Here is a 21,777-nt window from a genome sequence, read left to right as displayed (position 1 = left end):
AAGCCAAAACTAAATCAAACAAACATCATTAGCAACCAAAACAGTTACATGCAATGCCTAGAAAACTTGCTGAAATGTGATAGGACCTTTAAAATAAATGGTTTATACATTCAGTCAATAAATAAGTGCAAGTTATAAAAGAGATTATTAGCTCACTACTCTTGAAAAAGCTAGTAAACAAACTGAAGTTCTGTTTTCACTATTATTTGTGGAAACTGTCCTTCAGTAGTCTAAGGTCCAAGTTCCATTTAATGGTGCTTAGCAGAAGGACTGTAAGTGCAAGAGTCTTACTGAAAGATGGCACAGATTTAACAGATTTTAAAATGGATCAGATGAAACCAAAAAATGGAATCACAAGCCAAGCAAGCAGTTCAGGCTGGATGTAAGGAAAAGCCTCCCCCTCACATGGTCAGTCAAGCAGCAGAACTAACAGGTTTCACAGTCTCTGTCCTGGAACAACCTGCTCTGACCTCAGAGCTGACCTCCTGCTGAGCTGGAGCTTGGACTGAACACATTCCCAGATTCCTTCCATGTATTCTTCAACTATTCTAGGATCCTTTATTGCCAAAACTGCTAATCAGAGGTAGCATGACAGGAGCTTGGTGCACTGCAAATGACCAGTTTATAATGAAAACTCAGGAACTGAACAGAGAAGACAAGCTTAGTAAGTGCCACAACACAGCAAGAAATTTACAGGAGATCCTGAATCTCTGGAAAATGGACAGAGACTATCAGAAAGTTAGGAACAAAGGTATATATATATGCCTGTATACATAAATAATTTCATTTTTGGGACTTGTCATTTTTTGATCCATGGACTCAAACATCAAGCTGACCTGTATCAGAAGAGATTATATCAAACCCATTACTCTAAAGACAGATAGGTGAAACCCATTTCTTGTCATTTTAATCCCTAGAACTTTCACAGCATCTGTAGTAAGACATAAACTCTATTTCACACATATTTAACCTGTAGGGAAATACCCATATAGTAAAATTTTTCTTTTCTGGTCTGCACTCTGCTCTATCTCTGTGTTCCTTTCCAGATTCTCTGTGTGCAGGACATGCTGAAGGAATGATCCATTCTTAACTAAACCCCACATTTCTCTATAGCATTGCGGATCTCATACAGCAAGCAAACCCTTGGCAGTAAAATTCACCTGCATCCCTCTCCCTACCTGAACTCTGCAGTTACAGCAGACTTCTACCCATGGCAACACTTTGTGCCACAAGTTCTCTGCTCTCAACCTGCTCTGTAGAAATTACACTTTGAATAAGGATTCATAACTTACTCTAACAATCTGCAACAGACACAGTAACATGTGATGAACAACATGAAGATGAACAGACAAATACATTTAACATTTAACTAATCTGCAATGACACGTAGAAATACATATTCCAAATCAGCAGCATGTGAGAAATTCAGCTGGCAACTCTTTCCCCACAGCTACCATTCTTAAAAATAATGTCTTGAAAACACTTGCACTTCAAAAGGTATCAGTAGGGAGTGCTATACTAACAGGCTGCTTGTAACAGCAAAGTTCAAAGTCACATCACATTATGTGACATCTCAGTCACTTTTCACCTCTCACAAAGGAGATGGAAGGTTCTTTGCACATTCCACTCTCACATCTGCCAGGATAAACATAATTATTGCTTTCACTCCTTCAAAATAATATCCAGCTCAATTTTAAGCTATTAGATGTCCCTTTGAACTGTCTGACAGTTGCCAAATACAAAAATTCCTTTGGGGTAGCTTTCCAAGTTACCGGGAGCAACTGGATAATAAAAACCTATACCTAAGGAGCTTTATTTCAAAAGCAAAGTAAGAGACTAAACTGAGCAAAGTCACTGATCAAGAGGAATTCTGTCTTCTAGATAAAGTACATTTTTAATTTGTCCTCATATAGAAAATAAAACCCTAGGATTCAAAGTAAGTGTTATGGGTATATCAATTACCAAATTACTTCTGACTTCACATGCCAGGGATACCCATTTGATCAATAATCAAGAAGCATAGATGAGATCATAACTAACAAGTTGCACCAAACACCTTAAAGAGGAGTGGGAGCAAACCATATTGAATTTAAAACTCCTCCATACCAGCATTCAAAGGTCACTTAAAGCTTCCTCCCAGAAGGCAAAATGCCTGCTGCTGTCTACAGCTCATTTAAAAACCACACACATGTATTTTGGGGAAAGCATCAAGTCTTGATGCAATTTCTCTTCCATATAGAGCCATTCCATACTCTTTCAACATGGAGAAGGCAGGGCTTCTTGCATAGACCAAATTTTCTTCTTGCACTGAGAGAACAGCTGAGGCAGAAGGTACAATTGGTTTCCTCCAGTTTCCTCTAGTTTTTGGAGCTAATTGCTCTGCAAGCTTCAGTAATCCCAGTCATACTCGGCAATAAAAATTAAGATTGGATCCATATTTGATGCATACAGAATCTCCTAACATAGGCAGCTGATCAATTATTTACAAGGCACTTCCAGATGTGAACAATGTTGAAGTGTCAAGCTGCATGGAAATTCAAAGGTTGTTTAACTCTTCTTAGCTATATTATTTCCTTTAAAAAAAGGTCAAACTTTACATTAATACTAACATGAAAAGGATCAATAGATTTTAGTAAGAAAATTAATTTTTTATGTTAGTTAGTTTGGTTAATGTGAATGCTTTATGTTTTTTTTTTTTTTTTTTGACTGGCTGCAAGATAAACTCAGCTTGTTGATTATACAGGAGAATTTCTTAATTTTGTAATGCACTTCATGGACATAGTTCATAAATAGAAGAAAAGGAAAAACTAATTAGGTTTTAGAAGACCCCTACCAGTTAAAATCATCCCATATGAGGATGAACTTCAAAGGTATTATGAAAAATACATACAACCAAAGCAACTGGAAAAAAACCCAGTATTTGTAGCAAGGTATGCCTGATCTTAGCCTGAGCCTGCAGGTGGACTAAAGTAAATATGAACCTGTAGTTTCTTCCTTGTATCTTTGAAAACCCAGCTAAAACTCTTTCACTAGGACATCGCATAAAATAAGAAATTTTTGTACTATCTTGGGACAAAGAAAATTTATTGCACCAAATATAAATTTCTGATTATAATACTAAGGTATCATTGCACAAGTTAGGTAAGGAAAATTAGCCAAATGTTTATTTAAATATCAGCAATTTTGGCCTGGGAAAAGGAGAAAAAAATTAGGAAAATTGTGGAAGACTGTAACTGAACAAATAGCTAAAGTAAAACTTTATGTTGTAGTTGATGGTTTAGGCTCTCACTGGATGCTCCCCCAGCAAGGCTGCGGATGGCACTGGGCTGGGCAGGAGGGCTCTGCAGGCAGACCTGGGTGGGTGGGCCAAGGCCAGCAGGGAGAGCTGCTCCAGGGTGAAGTGCCAGGGGCTGCTCTCCAGGCAGGAGGGACCTGGGGTGCTGCTGACAGCAGCTGAACGTGGCCCAGGTGTGCCCAGGTGTGCCCGAGGCAAGGGCACCTGGCCTGTCCAGCCATGGTTGGCCCCAGGGCAGGGGCTGTGCCCTGCGCTGGGCACTGCTCAGGACACTCCTTGAGGGCTCTGCCCAGTCCTGGGGCTCTCAGGCAAGACAGGCACTGAGGGAGGAGGCCAGAGAAGGGAACAGAGCTGGGGAAGGGGCTGGAGCTCAGTCTGATGGGGAGGGGCTGAGGGAGCTGGGGGCTCAGCCAGGAGAAAAGGAGGCTCAGGGGGGACCTTCCTCCTCCACAACTCCCTGAGAGTGTAGAGAAGATGTTGCTCTCTCAAGTAGTAGAAACTCAGGGCTTGTCCAGGGCATTGATGGAGTCACCAGTCCCAGTCACCATTGATGGGGAGATTTAAAGATGGGTGGATGTGGAGACATAGTTTAGTGGCAGACTTGGCAGGGTTATGTTTACAGTTAGACTCATTCTTCAGGGCCTTTTCCAACCCAAACAAATCTTAGTCTGTAATGAAGCAATTCACATTTTCACACCTCCTTCCATGCCCCAAGAAAGCTCTAGACAGACAAGGGAGAGACGTGGAGAGGAGTAGATGCCTATTTAAATACTAGCTGCTTTCTTTTCTGCTGGATAAATAATGTAAGAACATTGCCAGCAATCTATTCTTTAATGTTCAAAAGCATGAAAAAGCCCAACTGTTTGACTGTTTTCATTCTACTGCCCCAACTTTTATTTGAACACATAAAACATCAACATACAGTTTGAGCATCTTGCATTTTCTTCATTAAGGTCTGTCAAAAGATTTAGTATTATGCATATTCATCAAGACCAAATTCCAACACACTTCTTGGAGAGGTTCCCTGGCAGCACCTTCCTGCATAAGGAGAGCTAGATCCATTGTTGTCCAAGATTAAGCAGCTATGTGTTTTCTATTTTGGGTTTAAGTTGGGTTTTTTAACCCTTCTATTCACCTTATTCCCTTTGGAAGATAGGTAATGATTTCTTATATACCAGGTAAATGAAATTCAATCTCTTAAGTCATTAATGCAATCATGTCATTAAAAAAGACATTTGGGTCTCCTTCAGCAAAAATCACAGACGGGTTTCATTCCTGACTGCCTCATATGTGCAGCCAAAATGGTAATAAAGATTTAACACCACTTTTGTGTCCCTTAGGAAACACTTCTCTTGATTCCCTGGCATGCCTGTAGTCATATCCATCTGTTAGAATGGCTTCATGCCCACTTAAAAACTGGCATGCCAATTTAATAAGGACATAGGTGTCATCTGAATACAGATTTAGAACAAAGCCTTAAAAATAAAGCCAGTGAACAACATTCTTTCAATGAGGTGAGACCTCTGATGGCAGCCAGTGCTCAATTAAAGCATTGTGCTTCTTCACAAAGGACATCTGTTCACAACTGCAGCAATCTTCCTGTTAAAAGTCTTTCCTCTTTGTTATTTGCAATTTAACTCTTTGGTTTACTGGTGAGCCCAAGAATAATGATTTTAAAATTATATATTTTTCATTCATTGTTGAATCTTAATTAAAATTTCACAGCTTTGATAAGAGCCTCAGAAAGGAAGGTACCGCTGGTCACCTACAGATTCTGACAGCACAGCAAGATGTAAATTGTCTTTGTGTCCTGGACTCTAATAGGAGCATGAAGGAAGGAGAAACACAGGGGTGCTGTGAGGGCAGCACACAGGACACGGATCAGGTCCAGCACCAGCAGCCCCAGCACAGCACTGAGCCCAGGAGCCGTGCACATGGCTCCACCTCAGCTCCCAGGTGCGTGCTCCAGTGTCCCCACTGGTGAGGGCTGAGGAATGCCAGGCACTCCAGGGCAGCCAGAACTTCCATCACAGCCCTGCTCTAGCCAAGGCAGCTTTCCCAGCCCCTGGTGCCTTTTCCAGCTTGCAGTCATTGCAGTCTGCAACACAGCCCTGTCAGCACATCCTCATCTTTTACATCCCTTCCAACCCAGGCCATCCTATGATTCTGTGAATGTTCACATTTCTTCATTTCATTTTACTGACACCCAATAAGTGTCAGTATCAAGTGCTTTAATATGTTTTTGATTTCTTTTCTATTTGAAATAATTATAAACCACATGATGCACATACATTTAGAAGCTTTTTGTTAAAATTTGTTTACCTAACTTGATTTCCCACCACATAACAAGATTTTATTAAAATGTAACTACAAAAACGCCATAATGGGTCAAGTCTAACAGAAAGTTTTCAGTTGCAATATCAAGCATGTCTCCTACTCCTCCATAAACACAAGTAATGGCTTTAATCTGCATATGTTCATCAAAAATGTGTGCCTACAGATACCTACAGATGTGTTTATGCCATATTCATTTATATCAAATATTGCAGCAATAGAACTGGCAAAATTTGAATGCTTGAAATATATGACTTGAAGTAATGTTTTAGAGGTAATGTACCCTGAAAAACACTCCAATAAATAAAGAAGCCAAATGCAAAATTCAAGACTGAATCTACAGGATAGACTGGGTTTCTATACAGAACGTTTAAAGGAAGGTTATAAAGGAATATATGAACAGTGACTAATTTCCATTTTTTTCCCAGTAGCTGAAAACAGCAGAGTCACATGCATGAACAATGTCCAAGTTCAAGTATTTTAAAAATGTTTCAAAGTTGTGTTGAACACAGGGAAGGGGCAAAAAAAATCACAGAAAACCCTCACAAAGCCCCAAAAATTTAGGAACTCTTGTCAGTAGGAACCAGGTTGTAAGATCATAATAGTAAAATCAATATCTGTAACTCAATGCTGACCATAATAATTAAACTGAAAGACACTTAACCTGAAATCACTCCTCCTACTGCTTTTTTTTTTTTAACCTTTTTCTTAATAATCCTGAAGGTAAAAATGATACACTATATCAACACAAACTAGCAAAAATATTCAATTGGTGAAATGAAACCACGTATTTCACAGGTAAAACTCAGTAATGTACACGAGTGTTAGGAATCAGTGTGATTAGGGGTGTGTTCAATACTTCTCTTGTTTAAACAGTAAAAGAATAGAAAGAGTTCTTCAATGAGGAAAAAAAAATGCTACAGTCTCAGCATTTCTTCTGGCATCTGGCAAATTAACCCCTGGTGCTAACATATGTCTCTTGCTGCTGTTCTTCCAAAATCAGCAAGTGGTTTGCATATGCTGAACATGCAGCAGCGTGTCTGGAGCCACAGTGAGCACAGGGCCAGCATTTCCAGCCAAGACAAACCAAATTTCCACCCTGCCAGTGACCATCTGTGTGCCCTACCTAGAGCTCCTGCTTTTGGGGCGATCTCAGTTCTGCTGCAGCACAAACCCCTCTGCAGGACTGGACCACGAGGGAATGCAATGTCCAAAGCACCGCTGTCAAACATACACATTCCATTGTGTGTTGAAGCACTTTATATTCATTTCTCACCAATAAAAAACAGTTCTCTCAAGGCTGTTCATTTACAAGTTTCAGCATAATGTCAGTAAATATTCCAGGCCCAGCTTAGAATAAACATCTAGCTCCAAATACTGTAAACTCAGCAACAAACTACAATAAAAACCTCCATGTGATTTATGAACAGCTATATCTTAATATGTTATTTTCTCAGAAGCAGAAAGATGGTGGGAGAATTTTGGCAATAAGTTTCCTAAAAATAAACAAATGAAACAGTAACCCCTGAAAAGTAGTTTTATGTAGAAATTAAACAATTCTAACAATATCTCTTCACAACAGTGAGAGAATAATCCATTACATCCTACTAAACAGAGTGACAGACATGACAGGAGACAGTTTCTTACATCATAAAAGAGACTCTAAAATCCCATTAGAGGTGTTTATATGAGATAAGGCAACCATTTCTGTCACTTTAATATTTTAAAATAATAAAATACCAAGAAATCTAAAAGCAAAGTGTCAAAAATTAAGCAGATTTCTTGTCCTCTGACCAAAAAGGACTTAATCTTTTCCAAAGACAAGGCTGCATAAGTGTCTGCTCACACATCCTGTTAGAACATTCCTAAATGCCACGGTGAAAGTGCACAAGCAGTGGAAAGCATCCATCATCCTGCACTCAGCCCCTCAAACACCTGCACCCCATAACCTCTCTGAGTTGTGTTATAGTTACAGAGTGGGAACAAGAAATCAATGCCTCTACAAAAAATAGAAATGTAATTTAAAGGCTTCTAAAAGTGCTTTAGTGCTGCAAGGCCTTTGAAGATCAATTACAGCAGAGGTGCACGGGACCATTTCCTATCTGATGAAAGCACTCCACGAGTCTACAGTGGAAATTTTGAATGCCTGGGAATACTTAGCAATAAATTCAGTTTACCCTCAAGGTTTCCAATTTCAGGCTCATGTGTGACTTATTTAATAAAGGCAAATTTCACTGACTTCTAAAATTTTTTTCTGAAGCATTTACCTATGTTTTCCACAAGTCTGCTTCTTTAGAAAATGCTGTGAATATCAATGGGTCAAAGAGTAAAAATGCCAGTATGTGCAATCCAATTGAATTATAAAGATAATACCTCTGGGAATGGATGTAAATTAATTGAACAACTGCAATGAACTACCTGGAAAGAGACTAAAGTCTGGAGGAAAAATGGACAATCTGAAACATACGCAAATTAATAGACTTTGCTGTAATTAGCAGTGTAGTTAAATATATTCCATATTCATGGCAGAAAAAAGTACTACCTGTTTTAGATAAATGTGAACTTTAGTTAATGATACTGTTGGCAATCTTACCTTAATTATCATGCTGCATCCTATTCTGAGATAGCCTACATGTGCTTTCATTCTTGTTAATGACCTTCCAGCTCATTGAGTGCAGTAATGAATCAGGCAGTGTCTACACCCCACACACACTTGGTTCTCTACCCAATTAATTTGAAAATCAATTGGATTTAATGTATAGCAAAATAAGCACTTTTAGAATTCTCTATTTTAAGCCATAGCAATGTAAATGAAAAAAGATTTGTTTGCTATTTACAGCAGCACAGAAATGTTTTCATACCACTATAATATTATGTATTATATAATAATAGATCTAATAATAATATTACATTATCTATTATATTATGATATTGATACTTAATTTTGTATTGATATTTTCACATTCTTCAGTGCCTGCACTTAAACATGATGTGGACTATGATATTGTATATACTATATATAGAGAGAGATAGTATATATATATATATATATGTACTATATTACCCTATATGTACTCTATTACCCCTATGGTAATTAAAATGTTAAGGTTGAAAACAAAGCATAAATGCAAAGAATGAAAAATATCATTTAGATTTAAAAAAACACCCTATAATTATGTAAAGGATGATTTTCTGCCATTAGTAATGTAGTGGCAGCTGGGTGAAAGGAAAGGAGTAAAGATCATTACCAAACATAGAAACTCCAATATTGAAAACCCTAAAAGATACTTGGGTGACACCACAGAGGCAATAGGAGCATTGTTAGCTGGCCATTCTGTGTTACAGGAATGACAACTTCAGGGAATCATCTCAGGAAACAGAAAATATGTTTGCAAGAGTCTATTTGGCCCTGACCAGGTTGCACCAAGGATGGTGTACAGGTGTTCCTGCTACTCCAGTAAGAAAAATTAAAATAAAAAGCAAAGTTGTCAGTTTCAGGCATTTTAAATTCTAAAATAATGACAATCCTAAATTCTACATTACCAGCAAGGAGCTGTTTTATTCTGTCACTTCATCAAACTACTGACATGCAAAATGTTTAAATAAATATTTTCTAGTTAACTGCTTGTTAGTACGATCACTACATAAGTCATGATATTGCTAAAACAATATATCATGACTAAGCTAAAATTAAGAGGGTATACTTCAGTTTTATTTTAAAATGAGAGCAAGTTGATTTCTCTGTTTTGAGCAAGTGCTTCTTCAGAGGACTTCTCTTGTTTTAAACTAATAAATTAAAAAACAATCAATCAATTTCCACAGACTCCTCTAAAAAGAACACAGCTAAGTATTATTATATAATTATACACCAAGTATTATCAATTATTAATACAAGTATTAATTATCAGAGTAAAAACATTTTAAGGTAGATCTTGCACATGTAATCCCCACAAGCACATAAACAAGCAGTTAATTTTTACATATTATGTATTGGATGCACTTTAACTGCCAATTACAAGTTTGCATCACAACACACAGGTATACAGGATACACGTGAAACAGCAGGGCTGGCAAATCAATCAGCCAAGCGTGATTTGCTGCCTTCATGCTTTCAGCTTGGTTCTGCTGTCAAGTGTTTGATGTTAGCAAAAAATACTGGAGAGCTTTTGGGCAATTCATTTTTTCATCTACAAATTTAAGACTAAATGAATCCACTAACTACCTGTCAGGGAAAAAATAAAATGTATTAATTATCTGGTCAGCACTCTGCAAAACCCACCATTTATTGGTTTTATAAAAGGTCTCCAGAATTAGAAATCCTCCTAGCAAAATTTCGTATTCATTATTACTTAAAAAAATACAGAATTAGAAACTGGGTCCTCTTTTTAAAATTCACAACGCATCCTGAGGTAGACATATCCCATGATAGCCCAGCTGTTTATTTCAAGACATCAGACAAGCTGCATTTACAAGCACCCAGCAATCTATTATTATTATTTATCTGCAGTAGTAAAAGCTTTAGAGAATATTTTGCATTAACAGATCTCAGCTAAAGGAAAGGCCTGTTAAACACATGAAACAAGCACCACACTAAGCAGACTATAATGAAGGATGCTTGGGAATCCAAAACTCTTTTCTATTCTGGAGCACAGAGGTGGATGGAAGAAAGGAGCTGTAGGATGTACACTAATGAACAGAACTGTGAAGCACACAGTTATTGTATGCTCAACACTTATCCTTCTGAATATTTATTTGTGTTTCTTCCTTATTATACAAGCCTGGGATCTGCTGTCCTGACCATCACTCCTGATCTGTGAACTAATAACAGCTGTACTTCAGTGAGATGAGCTTCTTTAAAGAAAAGCTATTGAACCAAAAAAAGTTTATAGCTTACACCTAATTTCTCAGTATTAAACACAGGGTAGCTGAACTCTACTAAGATCAAGAGTTCAGGAGAGTTCCTTATTTACACTCAAGAGTCTTTCAGTCTTGTGAGAGGATATTTCTCCTTCTGGTCTAAATCCTGCTCACAGGTAAAACCAATCTGGCACTTCAGATTTTAGAAGCAGCAGCAGTAAAGGCAGCTCATACTGCAATGATGTATCAGACTCTGCTTGTAAAACAGAAATACAGTCGACTACCAGAGCAAACTGTGAATGCAGGACTAGAAGTGTTTGAAAATTAATTAGAATCTGGTCTTAATAGTTTGGACCAGTGTCTGGAGCTACCTAAGCTGCAGCTATTTGTGTTTCACCGATTCAAAGCAAATGTGAACTATGTTAGTTTGTATGTGAACTAACATATACCATGTGAACTAACTTTTTTAACTATATTTTTACACATAGTTAAAAAAAAAAATCACAGCTATTAACCATGAAATATTAACATAAAGATAGGTTAAAATATTACTTAATTTAATCTAAGCATAAAAATCACCTACATTATTTTCTTGGCTTTTTTTCTAGGAAATCTACAATGGTCTTGTAGACATAGCAGACACAGCTAGTTATTGTTAAAGCTTACAATATACAATTCAGCCTCAGTGGAATACAACACGGTCTGCAAATAAAGTGTAATTTTTATCTGTCCTGGCTAGTTAGAAGTGCATCACTCTCCTGCCAACTCAGAATGAGGTGAGCAAAGCAATCCTCTCTCAATCTACTCACACACAGCACTATTTGCAACCCACTGTTGTACTGTCAAGTTCCTAGAATCATTATCTCTAAGCTGTCAGAAATTGGAGCTCATCTGAGTAGTCCGTGTGCCTTTGAGGTTCTGAAGGTTATCTACACAGCAAAAAGGTGGGGAGAGAGAAGCAACCATCCAGTCCACAGGAGAGGAGTCAGAACACTTGACACTGAGCTGAAACTAATCATGTAAAACTGGGCTACTCTGATAGGATTCCTTCAGCAAAATTTCACTTCTTCAGCAAAAAAATTCAGTTGTGATAATATGAAGGAAAACTGAGCACTATGGTGATAAAGGCCTTTCAGTATCATTAGCACTCCTGAGAGCTGAGAAAGACACAAAGTTCTGATAGAGGTTGAGAAGCATTGTAGTTCCTGTAAGTGGAAATGCTGCATTGAAGCTCAGTGTACCAAAGCACAATCAGATTTTTTTTGCCCTCCTCCCAGGCAGAGTCCTTATTGAACATCTGTGTTCACAAAATTTCACTTCCCGTTCCTATTCCATTATATAACTTAAAATAGGTTGAAAGGATATTTAGCTCACCCACCTAACCAGTAGAACATAAGAAAACCACACAAAACTGTTGCTCTGAGCCCCACCTGTTCCTTGCTCTAGGCCAGCAGTCACACTCTGCACAGCTCTCGCCATCCTGTGGAAAGATGAATCCCCTCCAGAGCCCAGGCTCCTGGCATTCACACTCTTTCAGTATTTGCTTCACTCAATTTCAAATGTGAATTGCACAACACATAAGTCACTGAAAACTTTCACACATTTATTTGAAGCCTTGGAGGCATTATGTATTTACCTTGTTTTTTAAAAAGGTTGCTGCGTACGATTTCCTTCATGGACTGCACTTTCTGCTTCTGTAGCTTCACTGGTGGAATGCAAGTGTAAAATTCATATAGTAGTTGGCTGCATGAAAAGGAAAAATGTCATAAATGCCATACAGATGAATTTATAATGCGCTAATAAGGACAGAGAGAAAGAGCAAAAGAGCTCATATTTGTAAACATTTATCACTTTTTAAGACTTATATTTATTTATATATCATGAATATTGACAAGAGACCAGTAACAAACATATCCAGGGACCCACCACTGTCCTGATCAGTAGGAACTGGTATAGCTTTGTGGACCTAAACTGATCTATAAGAATTAATTGCTGACAACTAGGAAATGTTCAAGAGTGACTCACCTCAGTAACTTGGCATCAAAAACTGTTTCAACGTCGTGAAGAACTGATGGTATGTACTTCAAGGCAGCAACCTGCATTGACAGAGAGGTCATGTTAATCCTGTGTGTTTATACACGCACATGAACAGCACAGAGCACACCACTGAGACACAAAATAAACTGATCAACTCAGACTTCTTTTTCCAGACTGAAATTTTACATCACATTTGAATAAATTTCATCACAGTGTTGCATATGCTGAGGATATACAGAGGAACTTAACTACCACAGTTCCAAATGGATCTAACTCTCTTTGTGAGAGTTAAACCAACCCAACCAGTGAAAGGGTCCAGGCTTTGTAGATTATCTCCCTGCATTATTATTAAGTCATTATTATGCAAGTAAGTAAACCAAGCACTGATCAAAGCAGGAGCTGTATCAATTCCATGCCAGAAATGTGCCATGCAGGAGGCAGAAGTCAGGCAGCAGTCACCCACCCACCCCGATGCCACCTTTTTCAGAGCAGATGAAAAGGGGTGTCATGCCCCTAATCGATCATCTGTGGGATGGTTTATCTCCATCTATCAGTTCCTGAGGTATGTTTTGATAGCATAGTGTGATAATCAAACCTTACCCTGACAAGGCTAAGAGACAAGTTACTCTTCTTACATGGATAAGAAAACTTCAGCAGGCAATTTCAGGCTCAAAAGCACCACTAACACTTAAGGCTAATATGCATAAAAACAAACTTGTAGTACTTTACTTCGCTGTGAAGCTTTAGGGTATAAATTCCTACTAAAATCTTGCTAAAAACTAAATTACAGTGATGGGAAGCCTTCTATTACTGATCTATCTGATAGAAGCCTATCCAGGTTCAGTATTTCTCTTACCTGTACACAGCATGCTCCTTATAAAAACTTAGTATCTTTCTTGAGAGTAGAGGGCTTAGAATGAAGACAATCAGAACACAGCTGTCTTCGGCTCTCTTTTAGACCTTTTAACTACAATAAAGCTATCTTTTTATTTGTATAAGCTTCCACTGCAACAGCCAATTAAAAAAGAACACAGAAAACAAATTATGTCTTGATTGAAAAAGAGAGCTTAGTTTGCAGCATGAGTGAATACAGTATTTCAAAGAGACTCAATGCTGGCTTATGATACCTTCAGACAAAGTCATTCTCCTGCAGATCTCATCCCAGATTCATACACAAACCTAGAAAGGCCAAAGGAGTGTTTAAAAGCTGTTACAACTTCAACAAAGAGATTTTACCTTCTACTGATCCTGGGAAATCCCTGGGCTATTTAAAGCACCCAAACAAACACCTGTGTTGGGCTGGAAACTGCCTCCAGCTTTAATTCAAACAGGTGCTGCTCCTTGCTTTTCAAGCAACAGGTGCTGCATAGCAGCATCTGAATTTCATTTTACAGCAATTCACAGGTACTGTGATAGATGCTTGATAAAAGATAGAGCCACCAGTACACAAAATATTTCAAGTAGTACTTCACTGACACCTGGGCTATTGTGCTGTCTGACTTTCACACATTCCCTGTTCTACACTTGCATAGGAGGGGAGGATAGAAATGCAACCTCTCTGCAGATCCACAGTTCCAGCTGAAGTACAATAATGAGTATATCCCCTGCACTATTTTAGGCTCCCAAGTTTCATTTGCAATAATTGCTTCAAATGATGCACTATGGACACAATTGAGCACTGCCCTTAATGAGGTCATAAAAATCTCCTAGTCAGCAGTACAAGATGTTCTGCATTCTTCAGACCTTAAGAGATTAGTTTTTTAAGCAGGATACAGATAAACCCACAGCACTGCAGAAAATTATTTCTTACTTATACAATGTACAGTTAAATTTATTTTAACCTTTACTCCTGACCAAGCTTATTTTTAGCTGCCCTCTTTTTGCAGCATTACATTATACATATTCATGAAATTTGAGTACCCATGAGATGAGAAGTACATTCGAAGAAACCACTGATGCTCTGTTTCTTAATCTAATTTTACTTGTCATCAAGGCAACTTGAAGAAGTTACTGTGCCATCCCCCTTTGTGTACCACAAGCAAAGCATCACGATCAGTACTTTTCTAGGCTTATTCTCTCCTAAGAAAAATGTACTGGGATGCATAAATTCCTTAGAATCTACTGCAGCAGTAGGGTGGATCAAAATCGTGTGGGAAAGAATGAGAGAAAGCCAGCAGCTTCATATTCCATTATTTTTCATATTTTTCACTGTCACAGATAATTTCTTCTTCCTGTGTTTCAATGACCTTGGGAACATGTCATCTAAGGTTTCTGAAAGCACGCACAGTGCAGGGAGATGTGTTTTCTCAAATCAGTGCCTAGGAGCGAGCTGGGGAGAGCTGACATTTGCAGCAGACAGGACCATCTGTAGGTCAAACGTGGTGTGTCAGCTGGGGAACAGAACAGTTGGGAAAGGAGCAGGGGCTTGATTTGCAAATTAAGGATGAGAGCACAAGCTGGTCAATGAAAGGGCACACTCACAGATTACAAATCACAACTCAACAATGGAACAATCTAAAAAACATATCATCTGAAATTTTAAAATCATGAATTCAATTTTATTCTCCAGAAATAGAGGATGATTTAAGCAGACACAAAACACATCCACTAAAAATTATGTTTTTTCCCTGAGTGCTCAGGCAAAGGATAGAAGGTAATGATACCTCCTCTATTCCCAAGCCTCCCTTCACCAAACTCTTTGCAGTTTCTGGAGACTGATTTCCAGGTTTCCAAATTTCAAGGACTCTCTCCCCAAGAAGTACAGACTTCATGAAAAAAAATCTCTCTAAAATCTACAAAAGTCATCAGTAATGGCTACAGAAGAGCAGTTGATAAATGCAACCAAGCTGTAACATCACTCCTGCCAAAAGAAATTAAAGAAATGTTTACATCTAGTGCAAAGAAAGCCCTACCACTGTAAAGACAGTGTAATCATGAACTAATTGCTTTAAATAAGTACAATAAAATCTGTCAAAAAACTTTTAAAAGGAAGAATCCTTACCCTACAGCTGTACTTTGATTCTTGGACTAGTGAAATTAAACCACTCCAACCTCTATCCCAAGGGCCAGCCTCACAAAGCAGCATGCCAGGACCTGCACCCAGGCCACCCTGCAGCTCAGATGGTTGCTCTTAAACATCAGCACAGTAGAAATATTGAAAATATATTCCTAATTGCAGTTTAATTACTTCATGCTGTGCTGAAGTTGAGAAGCATTCTGTCTGTATCTTTAAACACAAAAGAGAAGTTGACCAACTCCAGAAGTTTGTTTTTTTTTTTTTTTAAGGTTAACATGGATTAATATGTACATTTCCAGTTTGCCAACAATGAATTAAGAATCCAGCCTTCAGCTGTTCATAGCTTATATGAACAGTTCTCAAAACAGAAGCAGATATCTGCCCTTCCCAAAGCTCAGGCACTACAGTAAGCCAAAGCCTCAATCCACTTCAGTAGCCTTAGAACAAGGACTGAAAAGAGATTTTTTTGCAAACATATACAGCATTTAACAAATCAGGAATTAAGATAGCACTCAGTAGATAAAGTTAAAATTGAAACAATAAAGTGCTTCTGGCACAGATGAGGCTGTTCCACATAATTTTATAAAAAATCCTTTCCTGAGTGAATTAATTTTCTATGCAAGTCTGAGTGTGATTCTATCACTAAAAACAATTGGGGAAATTACTACTGGCTAAAATACTGAGTTCTAAATTAAAAAAAAAAATATCAGAGACCAAGAAACTTCAGGTTTCAAGATAATTCTTTAAATCATCTACAAGTAAATCTGATAGGCATGTGGACAAACAAGGATGAAATAAGAGTTAAAAATTCACAGTCAAAGGCTCTTCATACTCTTCAAACTCTTTCAAGTTTCCATATCCTGAAATACCCAATTTAACTTTCTTCAGGGCTCCTAAAACTTTATTCTCTGATATCTTCAGACCATAATCTACTTGAACACACTCAATTGATCCTACCAATCTATGTTCCACTCATCAATGATAATTCTAAGTGTGACAGATTTAAGCCAGTTTTAATATTCTGATTATTCCTGTATTTTTCCAATGGACTCTCTGAACTTCCCTCTCCGGGTACACAAACTGTAACATCCATAGAGTCCCATGTGTCTGTAGAATCACTGAATAACCACCTGTCCCTTACTCTGCAAAGTTAATTTATACTACTACAACATCCATCATTGTCATCTCAAATTCCCCAAGGGAAATCAGTGTTGGATTTAGGCAGAGACAGATTTATGAATTTCTTTCTACTACTTTCTCCTCCCTCTCAGCAGAAATTATCTCAATTTTCTGGCCTGAATCCACCTACCAAAGCAGGAATCTCAAGTATCAGCACTGAAGTGTCCTCCAAGCAGCCACAGAAATTCTGTCCCCTGTGAAGGCTGTGGCTGCCTATGGAGTTCTTGATGAAGTAATTTTATATTTTTTGCCCCCACTAAACTTATTTCCAGCTGGAAATTTTATTGTCATTCTGCTTATTCCATTCTTCTCCTATCAGAATTTTATAATATTGATACAGTAGTTTTTATTTACTGTATGTAAAGCCATCTCTTTGTGGGTTTCTCTCAGCGACACAGCTGTGCTCTTGGAACAAGAGCAAAGTTATGCTATAAGCCAGTATTTCACATCTGCCTTAAAAGGTTCCTGCTAAAAAGAAAACTTTCAGTACCTTATGCAGATTTAGAGACTCAAAATCCCACTAGTGCTTCAGGGTTATGAATAAATAGGACCCATTTTGCACAACTGATGGCACTCGTTAGAAATCAAAAATTTGGATTTTCAATATAGTATTGATCAAAGCATAACTGTTTAGTAACTGGTCTGTTTATGAAACATACAAACGTGCACTTTAAAATTAGCATAGAGTTCTTTCACTTAGTGCTTTCCAGAGATGCTCAGCTCTGTTTTCAAGGTTCTGCTGCTTCTGAGAAATATCAACCAAGATGTCATGCATGTTTGCTAAACAGGTACAACACTGAGAGCTGTCATTAAAAATGGAAAGATGGAAATGAGGGTAGGCACAGTCACACTCCTGAGTCCATGCAAGCCGTGGTGCCACTGGCACTACAACCTGCTCTAAAACACTCCCAGCAGCCATTCAGGGGCAGTATGCCCCTTGCACACCCAGAAACTGCTAAAGAAAAAGAAGAAAAAGTTTTCTGTGAGCCTTTCTTGTCACTCTAAGAAGAAAGTGTCCTGCTCCTCAGAGGAGACACAGATGAACAATCCCACACAGCCCCCTGAGATCAGACAGGGTAGGATGCAGGGATGTGGCACACTCTTCCAAAAGAGCACCAAATCCTCCAAGGTCTCTTCTTAATTAGTACAAGTACCATAAGAACAAACATTATTATATAAACTCCTTCAGTATTACTCTAAATATGCTTTTTTTCTTCAGAAGATCCTCCTGCTTCTGATGCAGTATTCAAATGTATAAACTATTCCCAGGAAGGCTTCAACAGAATTGTCAAGTAACAGAGTATCTGATTGATTTTTAAATGTATTTAGAATATTACTGTAACCATGGTATTATATAATTAACTTGGTATTTGCTTTCTTAGCTCTTTTGCAGTTGCACATTAAACACTCCATGCAAAGTGTCAGCTGATACAAATCTCAACATCAGCCACCTGAGGTTTTATTGAACAAAGACTTTTTCATGGGTTTCCACTTCTAATCTAAGTCATATCAAAGGGAATCAAAACACAAAACCAGAGGAAAATTCAAGCTGAATGCATACAATGAGTTTTAAATAAAGAATGTGTGAAGCATCAATAGTGCAGCTGTCTAATAAATCTACACTTTACAGGAAATCTTGAAAGTTTTTCATCTTAATACAGAACTGCAAATTATTTTATATTAGTGATATTAATAACTCTTTTTTTTTCTCATTTTCTTTAAAACATTAGATTCTGACATGTTAGAATAACTGAGATTGACATGAATGTCAAACCCTGATCCTTTTAAACAATGTAACTCCAAAAAATTGAGACAATAACATTTATTTTCGCAACTAAGACGGTGAAATCCCTGTTTAGCATAATCTGGAGAAACTCAAGAATTAAACATTCAGGTCATAGGAGGGGATTAATGTCATTAGATTGCTTGAAATATTCCAACATCTGTGCCTTGGTTCTTTCCTTGACTACATTCACTGAATTTCTGTAAGTGTATCTTGTCTGACCTTTTCAAACTAGGCTCCAAATTTATCAGATAACCTGCTCTTCCAACAGAGGGGAATTACAAAAAAAAAGACATACTGGATACATTTCCTGAGTGTCTTTTCCTTGATTTAAAGAGAAGAAAAATAAAAAGCCTATGTACAAAAACCATATAGAAAACCAAATCCAACTGGTTTCCAAGAACACACCAACCTGCAACAAAATGGCAGTTTTATGCTGGCTTTTCATCAGGTTGTTGATGGATTCAAAGAGTCTCCTCATGGATTCTTCAAATTCTGTTTGTTCTTTGCCTTCATATAATCTGTTGAAAGATGCATTAGGTTATTCGTTCAGGTTTCATTCTCGCAAATGCAACAGATTTAACATTAAATATATATTTCAGAAGCTGATCCAATATTATGTACATAGATATTTCCCCAATGGGTTATAACTTCTAGTCACTGTAACATGTGGAAATTCTTCAGTTTGAACAGTACAATAAACACTTTCAATGGTTTTAAAAGGGTCTAAACCATGACACCTCCCAGATTGGAGCTTATATAAATAATTTTATTTTCAAAGTAACTTATATGGAAAAAAAAGATTGGTTTGTTTTTTTTTTTCCTCACTACAACTGAGCTTCTCCAGGATACTTTTCACAAATTATGACAATTTCTGTCTTCTCCTGCTGTTGCCACTTTTTCCAAGAGCTATTTTTACTGGCCCCATTAACCACTCTGCTTTTTGAAAACAGTTTCTATTTGACACTTAAAAGTTTGAAAGTGTATTTAAATTGAGCTCACTCTATTATTTCTCCATCCCCTGTTCTAAAGTTTGAATCCCTCAGATTATCCCTCCTGTATTGTTCATACTGGCTCCTACTATTAAACACTGCCTACATAGAAAAGTAGAAACACTGGTGACATGTGAAAATAGTTATGTGAAAGAGCTGTCAAGAGTTAAAGAAAAACAAGATAAGAAAATATCCAAGGTGACAAGAGAGTCCTGAAATGGGAGTAGAATACTGTGAGCTGACTGTTGCCTCTTCTGCTCCATCAGAAGAGAAAAATCTTTTTTTAAAGTTATATATTGCAGTGTCATTTGATTTTCTTTTCATTTTGAAATGTAAGACTGCCTACAATAACAATAATTGTCCAGTGAATTTAGAGTTTAGACCTCTAGTTAAGTAGGAGTAGATATGTGTAGCGGATCACCTGAGTATACAACACATTACAATAACCTAATTTATGACAGATTGTCCCATGAACACTTTAAGCTGCAAGACAACACAAAGGATTAAAATGAGGACCAGAGTTCTCCCTGAAAGAAACCTCTTCTGCTTTCTGGCCTTCATCCAGACAAGAAATTTTCCATAATCCTTTACACAATGCTTCCTTCCCCAAAACCGTAATATACCCTTCTTCCCTGACACCCATGATAAAAATATAAGATAAAGTTGTATTCTGCTCTCCTGAGCACCATCTCATTCCTTATACAGGTTTACACCTTGTTTACTTGTATCCATCTATAAGTGGTAAATTCCTAGAGACAATAATTTTTCTGAGGTACTATCCATAGCAGCAAATTCCTTCTGAATCTGGTATTTCAACTAAACCATCATAATCCAGTAAGTAAACTTAATTTAAAAAACTATGAATCTCCATGGATTTTTTTTTATTATTTTTAATGGACAATGGAATATCAGAGATAAATTAGAGCACCCACTGAGGATAAGACAGCTAGAACAGAACCTTCCTGTTTGGTGAATGCCAGCCACAAGCACAACACCCAACCACTCCCTCTCCCTACAGGTCTGAGTCTGCACTGCCTGCCCCTGCAATCCTTCAGCCACAGAGCCAAAGGAAATCAGAACCAGCTGCAGGGGGAAACCAGCTCAGGATAAATGGAGAAAGGTGAAGAAGAAAGCAATTGAGGAAATGGGTCTGTGGTATGTGACGAGAGTACAGTTACCAGTGTGTAATTTTTCTCCTTCCACTTTTCATTTCCTTCTATCTCCCCTGCTCCTTTTCCCCTAAACCTGAACCCCTCTTGTAAATACTACACCTCAGTTTGCCTGAGCTACACACCCCCAGTTCATGGAGTGTTCCCTGTAAATTCCTCAAGAGGAGGTGCAAAACTCTAAATTCAGTGTGGCCATGGCTGCTGCAATGACACTGCTCTGTGCAGTCTGAGGTGTTCTCAAGGACAAGTCTCCAGCCTCCAGCCATCTGTTGAGATGTTTGGCCATCCACTGGTCTTAGGCCAAGCCACCTGACACAAAGAATAATCACCCTTTGAAACATGCTGCTATTACTAAATACATCTCTGGAACTTACACTGAGAATCAGAAAGCAGATTTTGGAATGTTCCCTCTACAAAACATATCTCAGCATTATTTGTATTTTAAAGCAATTGCCAGTTTTATTTGAAAAAAAAACAAAACAGCTCTGTTCTAGAATCAACTTTTTCTACTTCTCAGGTCTCCTTCTATGTCTGATGTTAGACAGCTAATTAAATTGCAATATCTGAGTACTTACTGGGAAAATAATGTCCTTGATCTAACAATGAACTTGAAAACATATTCCAGTGCTTTCAGAGTTCTGAGGATAGGTTCACATTGCTCCCCTCGGCTGGAAGTATCCAAGTATGTCTTCAGAACACTCATTAATTTCCTGAAGTTTAAAAACATTTTTAAAAATAATTTTCATTATTATTTTTTTCATTACCTTCTTTATCTTCTTTGGCAGCTCTAAATACATGTTCATGCTTGGTCAAGCACGTACAAGAAAACAGACTGAGTGTATTTCTGGATTTATGTTGCACAAATTCTGTCAGTATAAACAAATGAGGAACAAATTCTTAGCTGCACAAGCAAGAGAGAAATCTGAAATCCCAAAAGAGCAGCATGACTTCACACAATCCTGGAAGCACCTTTACAGAGGTTTGTAATACACAAGCACAAGGTATCACAAAATATTCCTTCTGCCTACATCCACTGAGCAGCAATTAAACACCACTGCATGCTCTAATTAACAGCATGTAAATATAACATGTAAATAAAGCAGTACACAACAGCT

The 21,777-nt window shown here is 37.8% G+C and overlaps 1 protein-coding gene across 1 annotated transcript in view; it reads right to left on the bottom strand.

Moving 5' to 3' along the window:
- Positions 1-21,777, bottom strand: part of DOCK2 (dedicator of cytokinesis 2) — a 154,243-nt gene that overhangs the window by 103,095 nt on the left and 29,371 nt on the right. Inside the window, exons 22-25 of the mRNA XM_030283811.4 lie at positions 21,238-21,372; positions 18,914-19,022; positions 12,512-12,582; positions 12,123-12,229 (exon numbers count right to left, since the gene is read on the bottom strand). Of these exons, the coding sequence (XP_030139671.4) occupies positions 12,123-12,229; positions 12,512-12,582; positions 18,914-19,022; positions 21,238-21,372 (422 nt within the window). The remainder of the gene's footprint in view (positions 1-12,122; positions 12,230-12,511; positions 12,583-18,913; positions 19,023-21,237; positions 21,373-21,777) is intronic.

This window comes from Taeniopygia guttata, chromosome 13, assembly GCF_048771995.1.
Source record: "Taeniopygia guttata chromosome 13, bTaeGut7.mat, whole genome shotgun sequence".
In the NCBI taxonomy this organism is placed as follows: domain Eukaryota; kingdom Metazoa; phylum Chordata; class Aves; order Passeriformes; family Estrildidae; genus Taeniopygia; species Taeniopygia guttata.
Note: the sequence above shows the minus strand (reverse complement) of the source record. Positions and strands in the feature narration are given on the sequence as shown.